Here is a 21821-nt window from a genome sequence, read left to right as displayed (position 1 = left end):
TCGTTTATTGCTTGTTTTTCCGTCTTCGTTATTGTTAATTGTCGTTAATCGCAAACTTAGATAGCACATTTGTTAATCCCTTTCATAACCCCTTTGATAGGACCAACCTAACTCATCCTTCGGGTGGTCAGAGGCAGGAAGGGTCAGTCGAAAATCAGAATAGCATAGTAGGAGCTCACTTTTGCAGCCAAGAAATATGTCCTTGGTTATTAGCCTTCTGAAAGCAAGGATTGATCAAGAATTATCAAATTTTACACTTGACTTTGTATTGTCAAGTGTTAAAAGCACAGAACTTGTTAGTGAACACTACTTCCTCTGTTCTAAATAGTTTACACGTTTTAACTTTTGACACTATTCATAAACTTTACTTTGATTAACATTTGTAATTTATAAATGTGAAAACACATAGTTAGTGTGGATCTTCTTAGATTGATTTCAATGTGTACTTTATTAAAATTCAAATTTTAATATTTTTTTATAATAGTTAATTAAAGATATTTGCATTGGCAAATATGATACTCCGTAAAAGAAATGTGTCAACTAATTTGGAGCGGTGAAAGTATATTACGTAGTAAATTTACAAATTTAAATCATGTTTGAACTTGGTTGGGAACATATTGGAGATATTCTAGCATATTATTATTATACTAGAATATTATTGTGACATATTTTGGGGGAATATCTTACGTGAAAATATGGTAGGGTAATGTCAACCGTATTGTTATATATACTTGTATGGTGGCCATGAAGTGGAAGGAGAAATGATAGTGAATATTATGCAGAGTTTTTGATTAGTTTAACATGGTATCAAGTAGAGGTGTTCAAAAATTGGTTCGGACCGAAAAAATGGACCGGCCCAGACCAAATTAATCGGTCCGGTCTTTGGGTCGAGAATTTTATTTTTCCGATCTTCGGTTCGGTTCAGTCCAAAATCCTATAAAAATCGGGCTTGGACCAAACCGGTTTTTTGATTAAAATTACATATAAAACCTTTAATAATGATTAAGATTATCCTTAACAAGGTTGGAAAACTTTAGTCGTATGAGTTTTTTGTACTAAACATACAAAAAAAAGACGTTAAAATATTGTTTTTCCTTTATTTTTTTGAGTTTTCCATAAATTATTTAAAATTTAGAAAAAAATTTATAAATATTCTAAAATTGGTCCAAACCGGTCCGGTTCGAGTTTTAGACCGAATTTTTCAGTCCAGTCCGGGTTCAGTCCTAGCTTAATCGGTCCAGTCTTCGATTCTTGAAATTCAAATTTTCGGTCTACGGTCCGGTCTTGGACCGATGAACAGCCCTAATATCAAGAGCCTAGTTAAGATCTAAATTTTTTTTCGTCCGTTAATTTTCATAATTTGTGTACGTATTTTGTGAGTTTCTGAAAAAAAAAAAAATAAAAAAAAAAAAATCCTTGCTTGAGTTTCTGAGAGATGACCGGTGGCTCAGGTGGTGATGGAGGAAAACCTAAAATCGACATGACCTATCACCTAGGATCAAGCGATGGTTCTAGGAATATCATTACTCTAATTCCACTTCGGGGTGAGAATTATGATGAGTGGGCGAGGGCTATTCAGACCTCGTTAAAGGCTAAGCACAAATACGGCTTCATTGATGGATCTGTTAAGAAGCCGACGAATGATGACAAATTAGAAGATTGGGTGGTCGTTCATGCGATGTTGGTTATTGCTTGGATTACTAACACCTTGGACCCATCTATGAGGGCTACCATTGGCGAATAAGATAATGCTCAATTATTGTGGAATAACCTTAAAAATCGTTTATGCATAGTTAGCGGAACACGTATTTGTCAATTGAAACTGTCTTTGGGTGAATGCAAGCAAGCCAAAACCGATACTGTAGCTACATACTTTGGTCGAATTTCCAGAATATGGGGTGAGTTGAACACCTACATTAACGTACCTGCTTGTTCTTGTGGTGCGTGTAAATGTAACATTCTGGCGCAAGTGGAAGGTTGCGTAAAAAAGACTTCGTTCATCGTTTTTTTATTAGAATTAATGGTGCATATGGCTCGATCAGGGGTCAACTTTTGGCCCAAGACCCCTTACCAACTGTTGATAAGGCATACCAACAACTTATTCAAGCAGAACGCTTGCGGGGAGGAGTTGAAACGCCTCAAAAAAATGGGCGTGTAGAGCATAAGCATCAACATATCCTAAATGTGGCTCGTGCTTTGAGATTTCAAGCAAATTTGCCACTTAAATTTTAGGGGGAATGTGTGCAAACGGCTTGTCATTTGATAAACTGTACTCCATCTAGATTGCTTGAATTTAAGACTCCGTTTGAGGTTTTGTTTGGAAAACAACCTTCGTATGAATAGATAAAGGTGTTTGGGTGCTTGTGTTATGCTCACAATCAACAAAGTAAGAGTGATAAATTCGCTAGTAAAAGCTGAAAGTATGTTTTTTTGGGATATCCATTCGGGAAGAAAGGATGGTGAGTGTATGACTTGGAGACTAAGGAGAGCTTTGTATCTCGTGACGTGAATTTTGTGGAATATGAATTGTCGTTTAATACTCTAGCTATTGGTGTGGTTCGGAGTTCTAAATATGTGCAGTCTTTGTGTGATGATGGGAGTGATGATGAGTGGAGTATTGATGAAGAGAGTGGAGATAGGCGGCTTGAGGATGTGAATGTGGGGAGTGAAGAGAAACACCTGGAAGTAGGTGTCACGGGCAGCCCGTGGCAAGAGGCAGAACACCACGATCAGCCCGTGGTTGGGACTGGCAGCAGCACTGATCAACTCACCAAGTCCCCAGCGCGCGCTGGTGCAGCGGCATTCGAGGCTAGCGAGACTGATTAGTCCGCTGGTTCTTCACCAGGTGCTGGTTTCCCACATACCAGCATCAACCAGGGGGATGTGCAGCAGCCTCAGAACGCGCTTGGAGACCGTGAACAAACTGAAAATGCTAGCGACATGGGTAAAGGGAAACGACCAAAAATTCCCTCCGTCAAACTTCGTGATTATGTGACTCATACTATTCAGAATAAAAGTCCATCCACGCCTCAACGTTCATCCGCGACATCTTCCTCAAGTCCTGTTTACCCCATAACACATTTTGTTGATTCTCACCGTTGTTCTGTGAAACATAGAAAATACATTGCAGCAATTACAGGTGGTAATGAGCCGAAATTTTTTAAAGAAGCTATGAAGCATGAAGGTTGGAGAAAGGCAATGGTCGATGAAATTCAAGCACTCGAAGAACAAGGTACGTGGGTGCTAGAAGATTTACCACCAGGCAAAAAGGCGCTCGGGAGTAAGTGGGTCTATAAAGAGAAGTACGATGAGCATGGAAACTTGCATAGATTGAAAGCTAGACTAGTGATTTTTGGCCATCATCAAGTCGAAGTTCTAGACTACAATGAGACATTTGCTGCTGTGGCAAAGATGATGACAGTTCGGACATTCCTTGCAGTCGCAGCAGTGAAGAATTGGGAAGTCCATCAAATGAATGTTCACAATGCATTTCTATATGGGTATTTGGAGGAAGAGGTATACATAAAATTTCCCCCTGGCTTTGACAAAATTAATTCTGGAAAAGTGTGCAGGATGAAGAAATCATTGTATGGCTTGAAACAAGCTCCTCGTTGTTAGTTTGCTAAATTGGCAACGGCATTGAAGAATTATGGTTTTAAACAATCATACTCCGACTATTCCCTATTCACTCTGATGAAAGGGAAAATGCAGTTAAATGTGCTAGTTTATGTTGATGATTTAATTGTTGCAGCCTTGCAGGTAATGATAAGTCTGCTATGATTAATTTTAAGGCATATTTGGGGAATTGTTTTAAGATGAAAGACTTGGGAGTCCTAAAATATTCTTTGGGGCTAGAGGTAGACCGAAACAAACAGGGATTTTCATGTGTCGGAAAAAGTATGCATTGGATATTATTACAGAAACAGGTTTGCTTGATGCGAAACCCACAGACTAGCCCATGGAGCAGAATCATAGGTTGGCTCTTGCGGATGGTGCTTTTTTCGTTGATGTGGAGAAGTATCGACGTCTTATAGGGCGTCAGATATATTTGTCTGTCACTAGGCCTGACTTGGCTTATTATGTTCATATTTTATCATAATTTATGCAGAGTCCGAGAGTTGAGCATCGAGATGCCGCATTGAGGGATGTCAGATATTTGAAGAAAAATCCAGGTTAGGGGATCTTGTTCAGATCAGATAGTGCTTTGCAGCTGGAGGGGTGGTGTGACTCTGATTGGGCGAATTACCTGATAAGGATCACAAGCCAACAAAATAATATGATATTATCCTTCCATAATATGATATAGTTGCTGCCTACATTCTAGGAATAAGCTACGCCTCTTGCTTCTATCCTCTGCTATTTATGCGTGTATAGCTATATCTTAGTCATGTTTATCTTTGTGTAGTTTACGTACTCTGTTGCTAGCTATGTGTATAAATATATTGTACAGCATACTTTATTAATTAATTAAATACATTTACCTTAGAAACCTCCATCTCTCCGCTAGTATCCCGTGCTACCACCACCAAGGAGGCTTGGGATATTCTTGCACACACCTTTGCCCGTCACACTCGTGGTCATACCAAGCTCCTGAAAACTAACCTCCGTTCTATTACCAAAGGTACCCAAACCATAACCGAATACATGAACGTTATTCGTGTTTGTGTTGATCAATTGGCCGTCTTAGGTGACCCTTGTAAACCTGATGATCTCATTGAAAAGGTCTTGGAAGGCCTTCAGGATCCCGAATACCAATCTGTTATCGATGCCACAAACAACCGAGATACACTCATCTCGTTTGATGAACTTCACAAAAAACTCCTTATTAAGGAGGTCAGTCTTCGCAATGCCTCCACTACCTCCCCCTTACCTATCTCGGCTCACGCAACAACCACACGCCAATCCTCCAATCAGTCCACACACACTCCAACCCATTACCGTAAGCCTTACAATGCACCTCATCCTACCATTTCATCTCGCAAATCCTACTCCAATGACAAACCCTCTGGTTACAAAGGAAAATGTCAGTGGTGTCACACAATTGGTCACTCCCTATATCGTTGCCCCTCCTTTCATCAAATGTATCCTGACGCCAAACCCACGTTAACCCCACTGCCTAGCTCTACGCCTCCGCCTCAAGCCCATGTCGCAACTACTTCCCCCTTCACTACGCCCCCTTCCTGGCTCTTAGACACAGGAGCTTCTTACCATGTTACTCATGATTTGTCTACCCTTTCACTTCACCATCCGTATGATGGAACTGAAGAAGTTGTCATAGGTAATGGTTTAGGTGTTCCAATCACTCATATTGACTCTCTTTCTCTTCCTCTTTCCCCCTCCAAATCTATTAATTTATCCAATATTTTATGTGCCCCTAATATGACTCGTAATATTATTTCCATTTCTCGTTTATGTTCTGAAAATAATCTTCTAATAGAATTCTCATCTGATTCTTTTCTTTTGAAGGATCGCCTCACGGGGGCACATCTCCTAAAGGGTCCAGTTAAGCATGGGATTTATGAAATGCCCTCCCCTTCGGCAATTTTAGCTCTTTCCACCACCAAAGCTCTGGCAATAAATTGGCACCATAGACTTGGCCATCCCTCCCTTTCTACTTTCAAATACATTGTTTCGGATTTTCGTCTTAATCTCTCTAGTTCATTTAACTTCAATTGTAATGCTTGTCATTGTAATAAAAGTCATAAATTATCGTTTGCTCAGTCTACACTAGTCTCTCATGCACCTCTAGAAATTATTTATACAGATTTATGGACATCTCCCGTTTATTCCCTCGATGGCTTAAAATACTATGTCATATTTGTAGATCACTTCACCAAGTATATCTGGTTCTACCCTCTCAAACATAAATCTGATACTAAGTCTGTTTTTATTCGTTACAAGGCTCTAATCGAGAAATTTTTCTCCAAACCCATTAAAATATTGTATTCAGATAATGGGGGTGAATATGACGCCCTGCAAGCCTTTCTAACCATTGACGGGGTTTCTCATCTCACAACCCCCCCCCCCCACACACCTGAACACAATGGCTATGCCGAACGTCGGCATCTCCACATTGTCGAAACCGGCTTATCTCTACTCACTCATGCAAATTTACCAATCACGTACTGGTCATTTGCCTTTTCCACCGCTTCTTACCTCATTAATCGTCTACCCACTCCTACTTTATCCATGAAGTCCCCGTATCATTGTCTCTTTCAATCACCCCCCAATTACCTCAAGCTACGTTGCTTTGGTTTCTTGTTCTACCCTTGGTTAAAACCATACACCTCACATAAATTACAACCCAAATCCAAGCCCTGTATCTTTATTGGGTATTCTAAAACCCAAAGTGCATACCACTGTATTGATCCCATCACAAAGCGCATCTATACCTCGCGCCATGTACGCTTTGTGGAAACTGAATTCCCGTACTCCTCCTTGCTGCCACCTAACCCCGCCACATCTCAACATAATCCTAGTGCCCGGTGCAACCTATCATTACAAATTGTCCAACCTCCTACAAATCCTATACCCACTGCCACTCACGACTCCTACACTCCTACCTCCATTTCTACTACTTCCTCGCCCATGCCTTCACCTACTGCGTCTCCTACTGCCTCACCATCCCCATCCCAAGAGCCTACCGTTCTACACACCCTCAACCACCTTCTGGTATCATTACACGCTCCAAGAACAATATTTCCAAACCTAACCTAAAATATGCCAACCTCACCACAACACAGCCCAAGCCAGAAGTACCGCGAACTGTTGTCCAAGCCTTGAAAGACCCCAACTGGAAGCATGCGATGGAAGAGGAGCTTGCTTCTCTACATCGCCTAGGCACCTGGGTGCTCACTCCATCCATTGCGGCATCCAACATTGTCACATGCAAATGGGTCTTCAGAATAAAATACCGTAAGGATGGCACTCTAGACAGATACAAAGCTAGGCTCGTTGCAAAAGGCTTGGAAATATTAAGTCTTGCTGTCTCTAATGGTTGGTATCTTCGCCAACTTGACATCAATAACGCTTTTCTTCAAGGATCACTTAATGAAGAGGTCTACATGACCCACCCTCCAGGGTTTACGGATGTTCAGCATCCCACCCATGTTTGCAAATTAAAGAAGGCCATTTATGGCCTCAAGCAAGCCCCATGGGCCTGGTACACAGAACTAGCAAACTACCTCCTTGGAGTCGATTTTCGTCGTTATGTTACCGACACCTCCCTTTTTATTTATCATCACTCCAGTACACCTATTTATCTAATTGTGTATGTTGATGACATTATAGTCAGCTGCCCAAATGATGACTTTCTTAATGTCTTTGTTCAGAAATTTTCTCGCAGGTTCTCCTTGAAAGATTTAGGTGACCTCTCATACTTCCTTGGTGTGGAAGTCATGCCTACACCTCACGGCTTATTCCTGAACCAAAGGCGTTATATACTTGATATGCTGGAAAAGATGGGAATGCTAAACTCGAAGCCAGCTTCTACGCCCATGGTCCTAACTGAGCACCTCACCGCTACAACTGGCACGCCACTAGCAGCTCCCAAAGACTACAGGGCAGCTCTTGGTAGTTTACAGTACCTCACTCTCACAAGACCAAATGTTGCCTTCGCCGTCAACAAATTATCCCAGTTCATGCATTGCCCAACAACAGCCCATTGGACTGCTCTTAAGCGTCTACTTCGGTATTTGAGTGGGACAATTGACAAGGGTTTTACAATCTTTCGTGATGCATCACCTGTTCTCCACGCCTTCTCAGATGCTGATTGGGCTGGAAACCATGATGATTACACATCCACCATGGGTCATGTCATCTTCCTCGGCCGCACTCCCATCACTTGGTGCTCCAAGAAGCAACGCTCCCTAACTACTTCCTCAACTGAAGCCAAGTACAGGTCAGTTGCTGCAACAACAATGGAGATTATGTGGGTTCATAATTTGCTCACTGAATTGGGTATCAAACTACCCTGCACTCCTGTGATTTTCTATGATAATCTCAGTGCTACCTATCTTAGTGCCAATCCAGTATTCAAATCGAAGATGAAGCATCTAGCTGTGTCATATCATTTTATTCGGGAACAGGTGCAACAAGGTTCCTTGCGAGTGGTTCATGTTCCGACAAGAGATCAGCTTGCAGATTTCTAACAAAGCCTCTGTCACGGCCGCGCCTAGACATCCTCCTCACCAAGATTGGACTCACTGATCTGCCGTCAATCTTGCGGGGGCATGATAAGGATCACAAGCCAACAAAATAATCTAATATTATCCTTCCATAATATGATATAGTTGCTGCCTACATTCTAGGAATAAGCTACGCCTCTTGCTTCTATCCTCTGCTATTTATGCGTGTATAGCTGTATCTTAGTCATGTTTATTTTTGTGTAGTTTACGTACTCTGTTGCTAGCTATGTATATAAATATATTGTACAGCATACTTTATTAATTAATTAAATACATTTACCCTTACATTACCCTCTTTCGAGACGCTCTTTGAGTGGTTGGTTCGTGCTTCTAGGTTTGTCCCAGTGTCGTGGAAAACCAAAAGGCAACACACAGTTTCTCAATCCTCTGTAGAGGCGGAGTATCGTTAGATGGCAACAGTGACTTATGAATTGAAGTGGCTGAAGTAGCTTCTGGGAGACTTAGGTGTGCGACATGAGAGTGGCATGCACCTATATTGTGATAGTTAGTCGGCATTGTATATTGCGCAGAACCCCGTTTTTCATGAACAAACGAAGCACATTGAAGCTGACTGTCACTTTGTGAGAGATGCGATTACAACAGGCACCGTCAAACCTTCCTATGTGTCTGCAACAGTTCAGTTGGCCGACATTTTCACCAAGGCTTTGGGAAAAGTCAAGTTTGAATTTTTACTCTGCAAATTGGGCATCTATAACCCGTATGCTCCAACTTGAGGGGGGTATTGGAGATGTTCTAGGATATTATTGTTATACTAGGATATTATTGTGATATATTTTGGGGGAATATCTTATGTAAAAATATGGTAGAATATTGTGGAATATTAGGGTAATGTCAACCCTATTGTTATATATACTTGTATTGTGGTCATGAAGTGGAAGGAGAAATGACAGTGAATATTTTGCAGAGTTTGTGATTAATTTAACAGAAAACCGTCTATGTTCTGCCTTACATCTGAGGAAGAATAGAATCGGCTTGATTTGGCTCATTTACATCTTTGTACCATCTCCCGCAATAATCCATGACAATTGTAAATTACAATAGTAAGTCATATTATAAAAATCTCAGACTTTACTGATCAAGGCCATCAAGCACTATTAAATTTTTATATTCATACACTGTGAAAGCCTATACTGTATCTTTTTGGCCGTTATGCTGTGTTTGACATTTTATATAACATGAAGGATAATAGTAATTTTATCAGCTGTAGTACATTTAAAAGGGGTTGTTCACTTGTTCCTTCTTTTAACAATAGATTTATAAGGGGTAGGAAACTAGAAATACATATAACATATTCAACCATTCTACCCTGGAAAACGTTTCCCAACATCAACAAATCAAGAAAACTAGACAATTTCTAATCACTTTTTAACGGATAGAACTGAAAAGTTTGTGTAGTTGGAGCAATTTTTTTATTTTAACGTTAGAGCATGTTGTGTCTGATGAATGACATGTTTGCTTAGGTTTGGGTTCGGACTTTTTCTAGTGATGATAATGGTTCGTGATCCAACCCATTCGAGCATCATGCCAAATGAAAGAACAGTAGGGTTTGCAACGTCTGCTAAAATCTGACTGCTTAAAAATCATTTCTAAGCTCACGCTGAAGTCTATCTACTCCTTATGGCACGTTTAGCCACCGCGTCTTTGGATTTGTAGCTTATATTGCAGTCTTTGGATTAGAATTATATTGTTCATGTCTTTATTCTTTCATTTTAATATAAACTCACCATCCTTGGAATAAATCACTAGATTTATGCCATGACTTGCATATAGTACGTCAATAATATTCATATCCCCTTGTTTTTTTACCTGTCGCAGAATCTCTTATATAGCTTTGCTGCTACCACAAACGGCTACAAATATAAGGCTAAGCAGCGCATGATCTGCCTTTGACATGTCATTGCAAAACCTGCAACATGGGAAATGTTTATTTGTACCATACATCAAATCCAAATTATATAACCCAGAATTATACTTGGTACCATTTTAGTGTTTGTTGTACCAATATACGCACATCAAGCTATACTTGGATTTATACACACTGCCTCCCATCCCCACCAGCTTTGGATCGAAATCCAGGTCTAAGTCGATCAGTGACTAATCACACCGCATTTCATGAATGTGATGCCACCTACATCACTAAAAAGTCACACAAGTTGCTTAAAAGGCTAACCAACATATTAAGTAACCCGAGTCTTATCATACAGCCATACAGTCATAAATTCATAATAAACATCACTGTTGTAGTTTCTCAGAAAACTCGTATTTTATATATACCTTCTTCCGATAGTAATATTAGATTTTTAACAACATATGAGCAGCTGCAAACAAAGATGGGCTCCAAACCTTGGACACGTGATAAAAAAATATATAGAATTGACAAGGAGTGGTTGATACAGAAGATAGAAACATGATCAATATGCTGCAACTCCATAGCAGAGGTGCTGTTATGTACAATATTAGTTTTTGAGGTGCAGCATACGAAGATCAAAACACAAAGACACTGGCAGAACAACAAAGAATACCATCTCCGGCAAAAGAATCTATAACAGATAGTGTAGTTGGTCAACTATGTTGTTCAGAGTCTTCTCTTTCGTGACTCCATCCTCTGTATGTCATCCTCCAGAATCAAATCTCCCTCGACTGTACAATACCAATTAAATGCTGGCACATGGAATCTCTCAAACCCTTTGTTAGAATAAGTTAATTACTGCAGAAGCGGCTCATCTTCAATTGGCATTGTCTTGAGCCGTCTCTTTGCAAGAATCGTGCAGATGATTGTGGTAGCAACTGTGGCAGCAAACCCAACAACGTTCATAATAATTTCTTGTGCTGAGAGTGAATGTTTTGTGTCAGATGCATCTGCCAATGTCTTGATCAAGATACCGCTGCAAAAATATAAAGAAATACAAGTCTCATTAGTCTCATTCTGCTACTTGGTGCATGAACTGACCTGGAATAATCGAATAAAGACTATAAAGAAAAAAAGAATTCAGGACAAAGAAAAACAGAAGGTCAAAGAAGGCATAAGATGACATTCACCAAATCGGCAGCAAGCTCATCTGTAAAGCTGGATTTAGCAGAGTCAAAAGGCTGTAAAACTAAAATCTACCCATCAATTTCAAAATCCTCTAGACAATTTCTTTTCTATCAATCTGATAAGAACTTCACATCTCCCTTCATTCCCAGACCCATCTTCATGAGATGATAGAAGTCCTTTTTAACAAACAGGTAAAAGCTGAATTTACTATTTCTTTCACTGGAAGACTGTGAAACCAATTACAAGAAGATGAGTCACTCAAAGACTATGAAACCATTTCTAGACTATGAAACCAATTCCAGCCTTTGAGAGTGACTCATCTTCTTGAGCATTGTCTATTTTATCCAGCCTTTTAGCAGTGTCTATTATAATTCCAGTGTCTATTAAATCGCACACCACATTTAATAATTCCAGCCTTGAGCAGTCTTGCAAGCTATAATATCCACATGATTGCTACACTGAAGTACATATATGCAGCAGTGTCTAAGCCCACAATAAACATATGCTGAGCTCACATAAGATAATGGTGAACTCATGACAACCTCACAATAAAAAGTAGGCTTATTTTGCATACTGGTTCATGGACTTAAAGGGCCATATAGCCTGGCCACCTTAGAGGATAAAGATCACCAACAATATCTCAATCAGATCATTTGGACATGGAGTAGAGTTTGAAAGATCTACTTTCCTCTGGAGTGGACTCGTTCGAAAGATATGAATATTAGACTCTATACAAGTGTTGCCAAGTGCCAACACCACATACGCTAGCATTCAAATACATCTGACTAAAATATTCTGCAATCTTACTTTAAAAAAGAGAAATGTAACTAAAAAAGAGCAAGCATAACATATTGTTTATGCACCTAAACACATGACAACAAGCACCTAGATAATCAATGTGTTCCTCCTAAAGTACACCCCCACTCAACTCTTACCCTCATAAAATCAGGGCAAAGTAACACCTTGAATATAATCTCACCCATGTGACACACAAATCATCTTTTTAACAATCTGACACAGTATAGTGAATCTATTGATGTTTGTTTACAGTAAAATCATTTTTTCCTACAAGAATTTCCATATAAAGGTTTTAACATAAAAGGTAACAGTAGGTTTAAACATAAAATTACTACAATTGAAGATAACAGGTAATGATAACCATAAAAGGTTAAACATAAAATTACTGCATGACATAAATCATCTAATAATAGTCAATAAATTTGCAAGTTAGTGTCTTAAATACTACAAGTATCTCAAACACATTTAACATCAGTCAAAAAGCCAGATGTAAGTAAGATCAACCATGCCCTTTTGTTTAATGAATAGCTTGAGGATAGACTTTCCCATGGATACAGTACACCATCCCAAACACTTTTATGCTTTATGCATTCAAACATACATGACAGTAATTCCAATCAAATCTGTTGAGATTGGAGCAATACACAATAAGAATTATCTCTGCATCAAAGGGACTAAATATGTTTGTATGCTGGCATTAAAAATGGCAAACCATTCAATAAATGAACATTGGCATCAAAATTAAGCAGACGGCTATGCCAGATAGCCATATACTGGCCTGGTATTGGTACCAAAACATTATTCACGTAAGGAAGCCATTAATTTGCACTTCTATTCATACGGGTTACAAACCACAATATAGTGGTCTAAAATGGTTACTAGTAAGGTTGCCTACATCATGACCTCCCTAAACTGTGACAGCAGAACCATTGTTATTAACCCCAAATTTTCTGACTTGGTACTTGCTACCATGGAATCATCATCAAATTCTAAAAAATGCTGAAAGCTATTCTAGGGCAAGTTTGCAAGGAGATAAATGATTGAAAATTATCATGTTTTCGGAAGAGTAGTTCCTTAAATTTTGACGGCCCACAATAGACTTATTATGAGTACTACATTCCTGTAACATGACAGCCGAAATTGATACAAACCTTAAAAACCTTCCCACTTAACTTGAGACTTGGGGAATAACTAGTCCAATGTTAAGTATGCTAGTTAGTCATCAAAGTGTTGGATCTGTTAGCAACTGAAGCAAGTGTCATGATATCAGCTAAGGTTACTATTACCCCAAAAAAAAAACACACACACACGCAAATTGTGTCCCTTAGCTCTCTTTGCCAAATGCACTGAGGTTTACCATTTTTCTATACAATCATTTATTTGAAAATCCAATAACTGAAACAAATAGAAAGAAGTCCTGCAAATAGAGAGACATAATTCATGGAGATGAAGCAGCATACAAAAACATAATACAGTGAAACAAAGATGCAAGAATGATTTCCAAGGAAAATGACCTCTTTATACAACCAAAACAAAGCAAAATTCCTAGACAGCCAAAGAAATAACTTACGTGTAGATTGCAACCAAAACATCAGGCACCATTCCCAGCACTGACCCCAAAATATATGGCCCATATTTGACATTTGTTGCTACAGCACAGTAATTGTATATGATGTAGGGAAAAGGAGAAATTCTTATCAACGACACAGCACGAAATTGATCAAGCCATTCTCCTTCACCAGCTAGTCTTATGATAGAAGCTCTCTTTGGATACTTTTCCATCCAACTCTGTTCAAGCATGAGAAAGCATTAGATACAAAAATGACATACAATGATACAAGAAAAGTTCCATTTTTAAGTATATTTTGGATTTATATCCAATGTTACAGCCAATACTTACTTGAATTTTGTGGTAGAAGAGGGAACCAATAAGGTATGGCAGAGAAACACCAATGAACACAGCTGGCATAATTAATAGGAAGCCGAATCCATAACCAAAAGTCATCCCAGCCACCCACATGGAAGGGGATGATGGCAAGAGAATGGTAGGAAACAATGCTACAGAAGTAAAGATTATAAGTGCCAGAACAGGGGTACTGAATGAAGTTCTCTCCCAGTTTAGAATAGGAATTATTCCCTGCAGAGGAAAATATTTATCTTTGTGAGAACATAAGGTGCAAGAACTCAAACAATAAGGAATGTACAGTAATTTCCACATCAATGATCGAAAACATGTTGTAACGCTACTAGGAAAAAGAATGTCACCAAGGCTTTTCCTAATTGTAACATTTTTTATAATTATTATCACCAAGTTTATGCAATTATTGTAAATGTTCAATACACATACCAGAGAATATCTGTTCAAAAAGAAAAAAAAACTATAGCTGAAGAATATGAAAGCAGCCCTTCTTGTTCCTTATTTTTCCAGCCTGTGGTGCTGTCTCCCCCCCCCCCCCCCCTCTCTCTCTCTCTTTTCAGCCGTAAACACCAACCAACATGATCGATATCCAAATTCATTCCAAACACTGTAGCGCCTTGAGTATGTATCTTGTATCTTATCAACTACTTACTTCCAGGGGCCTCTTCTCCTACTGCAAGCCCTGACACTTCACTTGCTAATAAAATTGACGATTCATCAACATGATCATGGAACAAACAACATTCAAAATCGCAGCTATGGCACTATGCTGCTATCTTTGTATTTAACTCACACACGTAATTATTATTCCTTTCGTACAAATCCTAGTCTGAATCTCCTTTCCAGTTCTATACTTCTAGAACCTCTCCCCAAAATCAATTCATCATCTTGTTTACACGCTCTTCGGTTTGCAGATCAAAAAGTTATGAACAATCAGTCACACACTAGTGCGAGAACAAATCACAACACTACCCAATATAAATCCACCTCTTTTGTTCATCCATTACCTTTCGAAACCGCCTCTCTACTATGATTGAGCTGACTAAGCCGCTAAGGTTAAGTTTGTGTACATATAGACCCATAAACTCGAATTCAGGTTGTTTTCTTCCTTTTGAAACCGCCTCTCTACTATTGTTGAGCTGACTAAGCCGCTAAGGTTAAGTTTGTGTACATATAGACCTCATAAACTCGGATTAAGGTTTTTTTCTTTCCAACAATTAAAGAACAAAACTCCAAAGTACGGATATAATTAAACTATAATTGCAACAATAATCATACCACATAAAAAGTACGGAGTAATATAATAATCTTAGCACATAAAAAATTATAAAAATTACACCCAGAATTCCCAGAGATGAAAATCTTATCTTAAAGAAAAGGAGCAAAGAAAGAAAAAAGTAAATCAGCTAAATCTTCTGTTGAGCTGACAAATTTAGCAACAAATCGAATCAAACAACAACAATAAATTGTAAGCAAATTCTTACACAGAATTCCAATAATCTAATAAAAAATACCCAATTTGACATATAAAATAAAAAATAAAAAAAAATAAAAAAAAAAAAACAAAAATCAGAGGAAAAAATAAAAGAAAAATCGTATACCTTATCCATTGCAAAGGGTCCAAGCCATTTGAAAACAACAAGAGCAAGACCACCCAAAAAAACGAACAATAAGAAAAATTTAATCCATTTACAGATGAAACAACACCGTATTCTGGGTGTTGAAGGCTCCGACAAACAATGATCCTCCACCATTGAATCACCCTCTTCTTCCTCCTCCTCGTACTGAACTAAATTAACGTAAAACTCATCCTTGTCGGAGACTCTTAACGTTGTCAGCTCCGGTACTGCGATGACGTCGTTGTTGTCATCATTGCCGACAAAAGTCATCACCTCTGCCGGCGATCGTCCGGTTAATTCGGTTTCCACTTGTAATCAATTGAAGAATCTCCGATGAATTTGAAACCCTAATTGAGGAGAGAAATTGATTGAGATTGGAATTGAATTGGGGAAAATCAGCCGTTGGGTGAATGAAGGAGGAGAGAGAATCAATGAATATTGAGGAAATACTTTTGGGATGAATGAAAGAATTCGTTAAAACAAAAAATTTAGCAATTTATGCCCCCACCTTTTCTCCCTCTTCTTTTTGTTGCAATTTGCATTTTTGTATATTTGTGAAATTTTGTGTTTGTTTTTTTCTTTTTAATTGAAGAGAAAAAAAAAGTGAATTTGTGTTTATTATAAAATTAATGATTTTTTTTTTTTTGATAAAAATTATTATTTAGTGATGTTGATAATAAGGAGAATAATATTCAACCTTTTAGTTTTATTTTTATTTTTTGAATGGTGAGAGAAAAGAAAAACGTTAAAAAGATAGTTTTTGCAAGTGAAACTCCTTTTTAATAGGGGTAAATGTGAATGAATCCGAGTTTTACTCAGATTTTCTCTTTTTTTTGGTTAAGGAATTGCTTAGATTTTATATTGATTTAGTTTTTTGCTACTCCTTTATCATTATTAGATAGTTCTAGAATACTCTTTTGTCATATTGTGATATTGGGGCTAATGATAGATTGATTGCTTTTTTGCACAAATTACAAGAATAGAGTCGAATATTATACAATTTTAAAATGTGGAAAGAACACTTGATAAAATTATATGAGAGTAAATTTTATTTGGATTGACCTAAATAAAGATTGTGAATCTAACAAGGGGTAGATGAAATATGCATAGCTACATGCAATCAATAAGTGTTTTTATTGAAAACAAAATTAGAATAATCAAATCATTTCATCTTTGTTAGTTATATGCTTAATTTAATTCACCTTTAGATTGGATAATTTTGTTTCGAGTTATCAAGGTTTTCATGTTAAATTGTATGGTTGTGACATGAACTTTTAAATTTAAGGCAATACATTCATTGAAGGTAGTTATTTTGTTCGTTTATGCTCAATAATGCTTGTGATATGAGTGGAGAGAGGTGTTTGATATGTATTATTTTGTTGTGAATTTATAAACTTATATTGTATGTATATATGTTCTTAAATTTTTGAAATATTTGACTCTCTTCTATCCATTTATGAATATAATTTGAAATCACTATTAGTTTTATTAACTCCATTTGTATTAATTTCAATCGATCTTTTTTGTCTCACATGCAAACAAAAGTACATCAATTTATCAACTTATTAATTTTCATTCACTACCCATAAATTTTCTAAATTAAATTCAAACCTACATGTTACAAGTAATTAAAAATGAAGGTCGCTAAGTGGCGGAACCAGAAATAATACATTAGGGAGGCCAAGATCAACTTTACTTACTTTAATCTCTATATAATTAAAAAAAAAATCATTAATAAATAAAAAATTGGACCCTCTACAAAAACAAATAAAAACAATGCAGTGTTTGCAAAAGAAAGTTTGAAAAAAGTAAAAGTAAGTTTAACATTCTACTTTAATAAGACTATAGGAGTCATGTGGCTTAAGCATATGTGAAATACTAGTAAATGTGAAATGCAGGAGTAAAATTTATTATAAATAACAAAAAGCGGTAAAAAATGAATACAGTAAGCTTCAAACCTTGCCAAGAATGCAGAGAAATGATCTCACTTGCAAGTTTGACCACCTGATCTAGCTAACAAGCATCGTCTCTATTACATACAAATATGTATTATACAAAATCAAGGGGGTGGTCATGGCCTACCCAAGCCCCCCCCCCCCCCCGATTCCGCCTCTGAGGCCGCTTAAAATTTTTCTTTTGAGATTTACAAATACATCATCATATATAACCAACTTTTTAAGGGAAAACCATTATGAATTTAATTCAATCAAGGATTCAAGGTCGTCTATTACAAGGTTTAATTAAAGCTACATAAACAATTTCATTGTCTAAGTAAAAAAATAATTCTCCCGTTCTTCGTAATGCAATCAATAAGTACAATAAGTTAGCAACCTTTATTTTCATATTGTCACTGCTTTTAATTTCTTATTTAATGTAATTATTTTCTAATCAAGCTTTAGTTGTATATATGTCTTCCTTAAGATGTTTTTAACTTACAGTATGAGGATATAATTGGTGATTTTAATTTGCTGAGAAAATGTTAGAAAGATGTTATTCTCTCCGTTTCTATTTGTGTTTTACGTTTCCATTTTGAGTGTCTCTTTTTATTCTTTACATTTAGTATCTTTTCTTTTTTAGTCATAAATTTTGGATAAAATTACCCTTGTATTACAATTTTAATAACTGCGCATAATTCCAAACGTGAAAAACATAAGAAATTGAAGGAGTAATTTTTTTAAATTTAAAAGTCAATGTACAAAGTGTTAAACAATCATAACAATGTCATAGTAGTAATATTTTTTTTACAATTAAAATTAGACGGCCTTGTTTTCTTTATTAACAAAAGTCAAAAAAATATCAAAACCAATCCTCGTCAAAATAAATAAATAAATAAATAAATAAATCTAGGAATATCCAATTATTCCTATCGTATTTCATTCGAATGAAAACGAATTTCCCAAATTGGCACAATAGAAAAAAAAATGAAGAAAACGACGTCGCAAGTATTGTGTTTTATATCCTATTATTACGTGACACGTGGATATAGACTCAGACAGAAGACACGTGTACAGTAAAGGTGAAGTGGGACCCATGGAAGTGAGCTAAGTGGACCGTCCCTTAAACGGTACGAATGGAAAGCTCCAAAATGAACTGTGATTGAGTTGGGTTGATTCCTGTCATCCACTACCACTCCCATTATTGACTTTTTGCCCAATGGAGTTTTCATCCATTTTGTACATTTGACATCCCTCAAAAAAAAAAAAAAAAAAAAAAATGCAATAATTACACTAAGCTTTGTTTACTTCAGCTTATTTTATTGAATTAAATTTTTTTTTGCTGAATTGAAAATCATTTTAACAGTATTGAAATTAATTTTACTGAACTGAAATTATTTATACTACGCTGAAATTATTTTTTGTTGAATTGAAATTATTTTTTAATGATTCTCTATTACATTTCTTTTTTAAAGTTACTTATAGTTTTTGGATTGCAATTATTTTTACTAAAATGAATAATTTTGCTAAATATTATAGAGTATTACTACGTATTCAAGGTGAAGTGAGCAAGGCTTAAATTTTAGTAGTAGTGCAGCTCCATTCTAAAAACACTGCAATTATTTCACCGACATATGTGTCAAAAAGTCTCAAAACACAAGTTTACCAAAAAAGGAATGAATATAATCTTTAAGAGAATAGTGGGAGTAAGTGTTTACATATTTGTGAAACATGGGTAGTAATAAATAGGAATAATATGATTTAAACAAACTTTGTTAAGATTCTGGAGTAGAGTAGTAGAAATGCAAGAAACAAAATTGATAGCTTTAAACTGTGTAATTTTAAAATAAAATATGGAGTTCAATGGCAAAATAAAATAAAAAATAAAATTTAAGATGCTTGTAATAAAAATATACTCCCTCCGTCTCATATTACAGTTCCTGCTTTTCTATTTTGGAGTCACATTGTTTCTGTTTCTATTTTTAGATGGTATGTAAATCTCATTATACCCTCATATTTTTAACTTTATTTATTGAACTTTCTAATTTATCCTTAAATTATCCACTTGTTTTGTATTTTTTCTACTTTCTCTCTCTAACTTTTGTCTATGATTATACTTTTCACTTTTTTCCTCTTAAATTATCCACTGTCTTGTACTTTTGTCTAACTTTTATCTAGCTTTTTTCCACATTTAATATACTTCATCTTACTTTCTCATTCCATTTTTTAAATACGGTGAAAAAATACAAACAAAAACTATATATTGGACGGAGTGAGTATAATAATATAAAACATCACAATCATGACTCATCCTCTCTCCATTAAAAAAAAATCTTTATAAAAATCATCCAGAGTCCTATCTCAACTTTTCAAGATCAGATCACTATCTTCAACCTTCATCTCTAAATTATGATATGTACGTCTCAACTTGCTTTTCACTGTCCTATCCAACTTCAATTTTTATTGTGAATTGCTAAATCGCATTTGGTATTTATCGGGTAACGTTCGTATTTTAACTCGACATTACAAACATACCCCCTTTTAATTTTACCCTAATTTACTCTTACCCTTATTTACTTTTACCCCTTATAAATTTACCCTATTTTATTTTTACCCCACCAGCCACCAATCATCCACCGCCACCAGACAACCACCAGCCACCATCCACCACTCCACGTCATTATTTCAAAAAAAGAAAAAAAAACCTTTATTCAAAAACGATTTACACAAGCGGTGAATGGACGAGTTAGCGGAATTGATGACGCCACCGGAGTGGTCGCCTGTACATATGGATGAGTTTTTGTCGTTTTTTTTTTATTTCGTAATCGCCAGAGAAACGCCTGAAAATTTAGACTCTACCATGGAACATTCTCAAATTTCAGGCGTTCCTACCATGGATCGCCTGATATATTAGTATGTCCCATGGTAGATTCAAAAATAGCAGTCGTTCCTCACATTGTATTTTCAAATGTTCATGGGAACGCCTGAAAATTTAGAATCTACCTTGGGACATACTAAAATATCAGGCGAACCATGGTAGGAACACCTAAAATTTTAGAATGTTCCACGGTAGATTCTAAATTTTCAGGTGTTTCTTCCATGGTACATTCAAACATTTCAGGCGTTTCTACTTATTATTATTATTATTATTATTATTATTATTATTATTATTATTATTATTATTATTATTATTATTATTACTACTATTATTATTATTATTATTATTACTATTATTATTATTACTATTATTATTATTATTATTGTATTTATGTTGTTTATTATTATTAAATAAGTTATTATTATATTATTTAATTATTATTAATATTTAATTATTATTAATATTTAATTATTGTTGTTGTTGTTGTTATTATTATTATTATTATTATTATTATTATATGGGTTCTTAAGTAGTTTGTTTTGTGGTTTTTTATATAGGATACGGAACCAGAAAACTGTGGTGATGGTGTGAATTATAGTGGCCACTTTCAAACCGATACAGTGTTTCCTAGTTATGATGTTGCTGTTGAATGGGCGAAAGAAATTGCCTGGCCAATTTGAATTCTATTCGTCTCATCATCGTACAAAAAAACCACCGATGGTCGGCCGTATCGATATTTGGCTTGCGATCATGGTCGGAAGAAAAGGCCAAGAGAATTGGAGAATGTGATTCGCTAGGACACTAAAACCAAGTCCGTTGGGTGTCCTTTCTACATCAATATTTATTACGAGAGAAGCACTAATGGTTGGAGGATCCGTGCTAAAAACGATGTAACCGACACCCACAAATCATCCATTCATTGTGTATCCTGAAGGTCGTCGACAAATCAGCGGTCTTAGTCCAGGTGCGAAACAGGTTGTGCGTAACTTGACGAGGTCAAAGGTTGCACTTCGTAATATCATGGCAACCATTATAGAGCAATTTCCTGAAAATCATCCAAACATCAGGCATATATAAAATTGTAGAAGTGACATCAGAATGGAGGAGTCTGAAGGAAGAGGAGTGGTTCAACAATTTCTGCATTTGGCTAGACAGAGTCACTACATTCACTGGGTTATGGCTGATGACATCGATGTTTTACAGCATGCATTCATGGTGCATCCGATCACGTGCAACTTGTTAAGCACATATCCGTACGTGATTGGTATGGACTCTACGTACAAGACAAACAAATACGACATGCCATTCTTTGAGATAGTTGGGGTTACACCGACCAATCAGAATTTCCTTGTTGGCTATGTGTTCATGAGAAACGAGACACAGGCCAGTTATCGATGGGTGCTTTAGAGATTGAGGGATTTGATAGGATA

General features: G+C 36.5%; 2 protein-coding genes across 2 annotated transcripts; one reads left to right on the top strand and one right to left on the bottom strand.

The window, feature by feature from the left end:
- The first annotated feature begins 4471 nt into the window (after positions 1–4471).
- On the top strand, positions 4472–5776 carry LOC110719261. The gene is made up of 2 exons (XM_021898156.1): positions 4472–5278; positions 5467–5776. The coding sequence occupies exons 1-2, from the start codon at positions 4645–4647 to the stop codon at positions 5505–5507; spliced, it is 675 nt and encodes a 224-aa protein (XP_021753848.1). The 5' UTR covers positions 4472–4644; the 3' UTR covers positions 5508–5776.
- Positions 5777–10469: 4693 nt separating this feature from the next.
- Positions 10470–16180, bottom strand: LOC110719396. The gene is made up of 4 exons (XM_021898328.1): positions 15562–16180; positions 13943–14179; positions 13613–13830; positions 10470–11092 (listed from the first exon to the last, which is right to left on the bottom strand). The coding sequence occupies exons 1-4, from the start codon at positions 15847–15849 to the stop codon at positions 10912–10914; spliced, it is 924 nt and encodes a 307-aa protein (XP_021754020.1). The 5' UTR covers positions 15850–16180; the 3' UTR covers positions 10470–10911.
- Positions 16181–21821: the final 5641 nt, after the last annotated feature.

This window comes from Chenopodium quinoa, unplaced genomic scaffold (assembly GCF_001683475.1).
Source record: "Chenopodium quinoa cultivar QQ74 unplaced genomic scaffold, ASM168347v1, whole genome shotgun sequence".
NCBI classification, from domain to species: Eukaryota; Viridiplantae; Streptophyta; class Magnoliopsida; order Caryophyllales; family Amaranthaceae; genus Chenopodium; species Chenopodium quinoa.
Note: the sequence above shows the minus strand (reverse complement) of the source record. Positions and strands in the feature narration are given on the sequence as shown.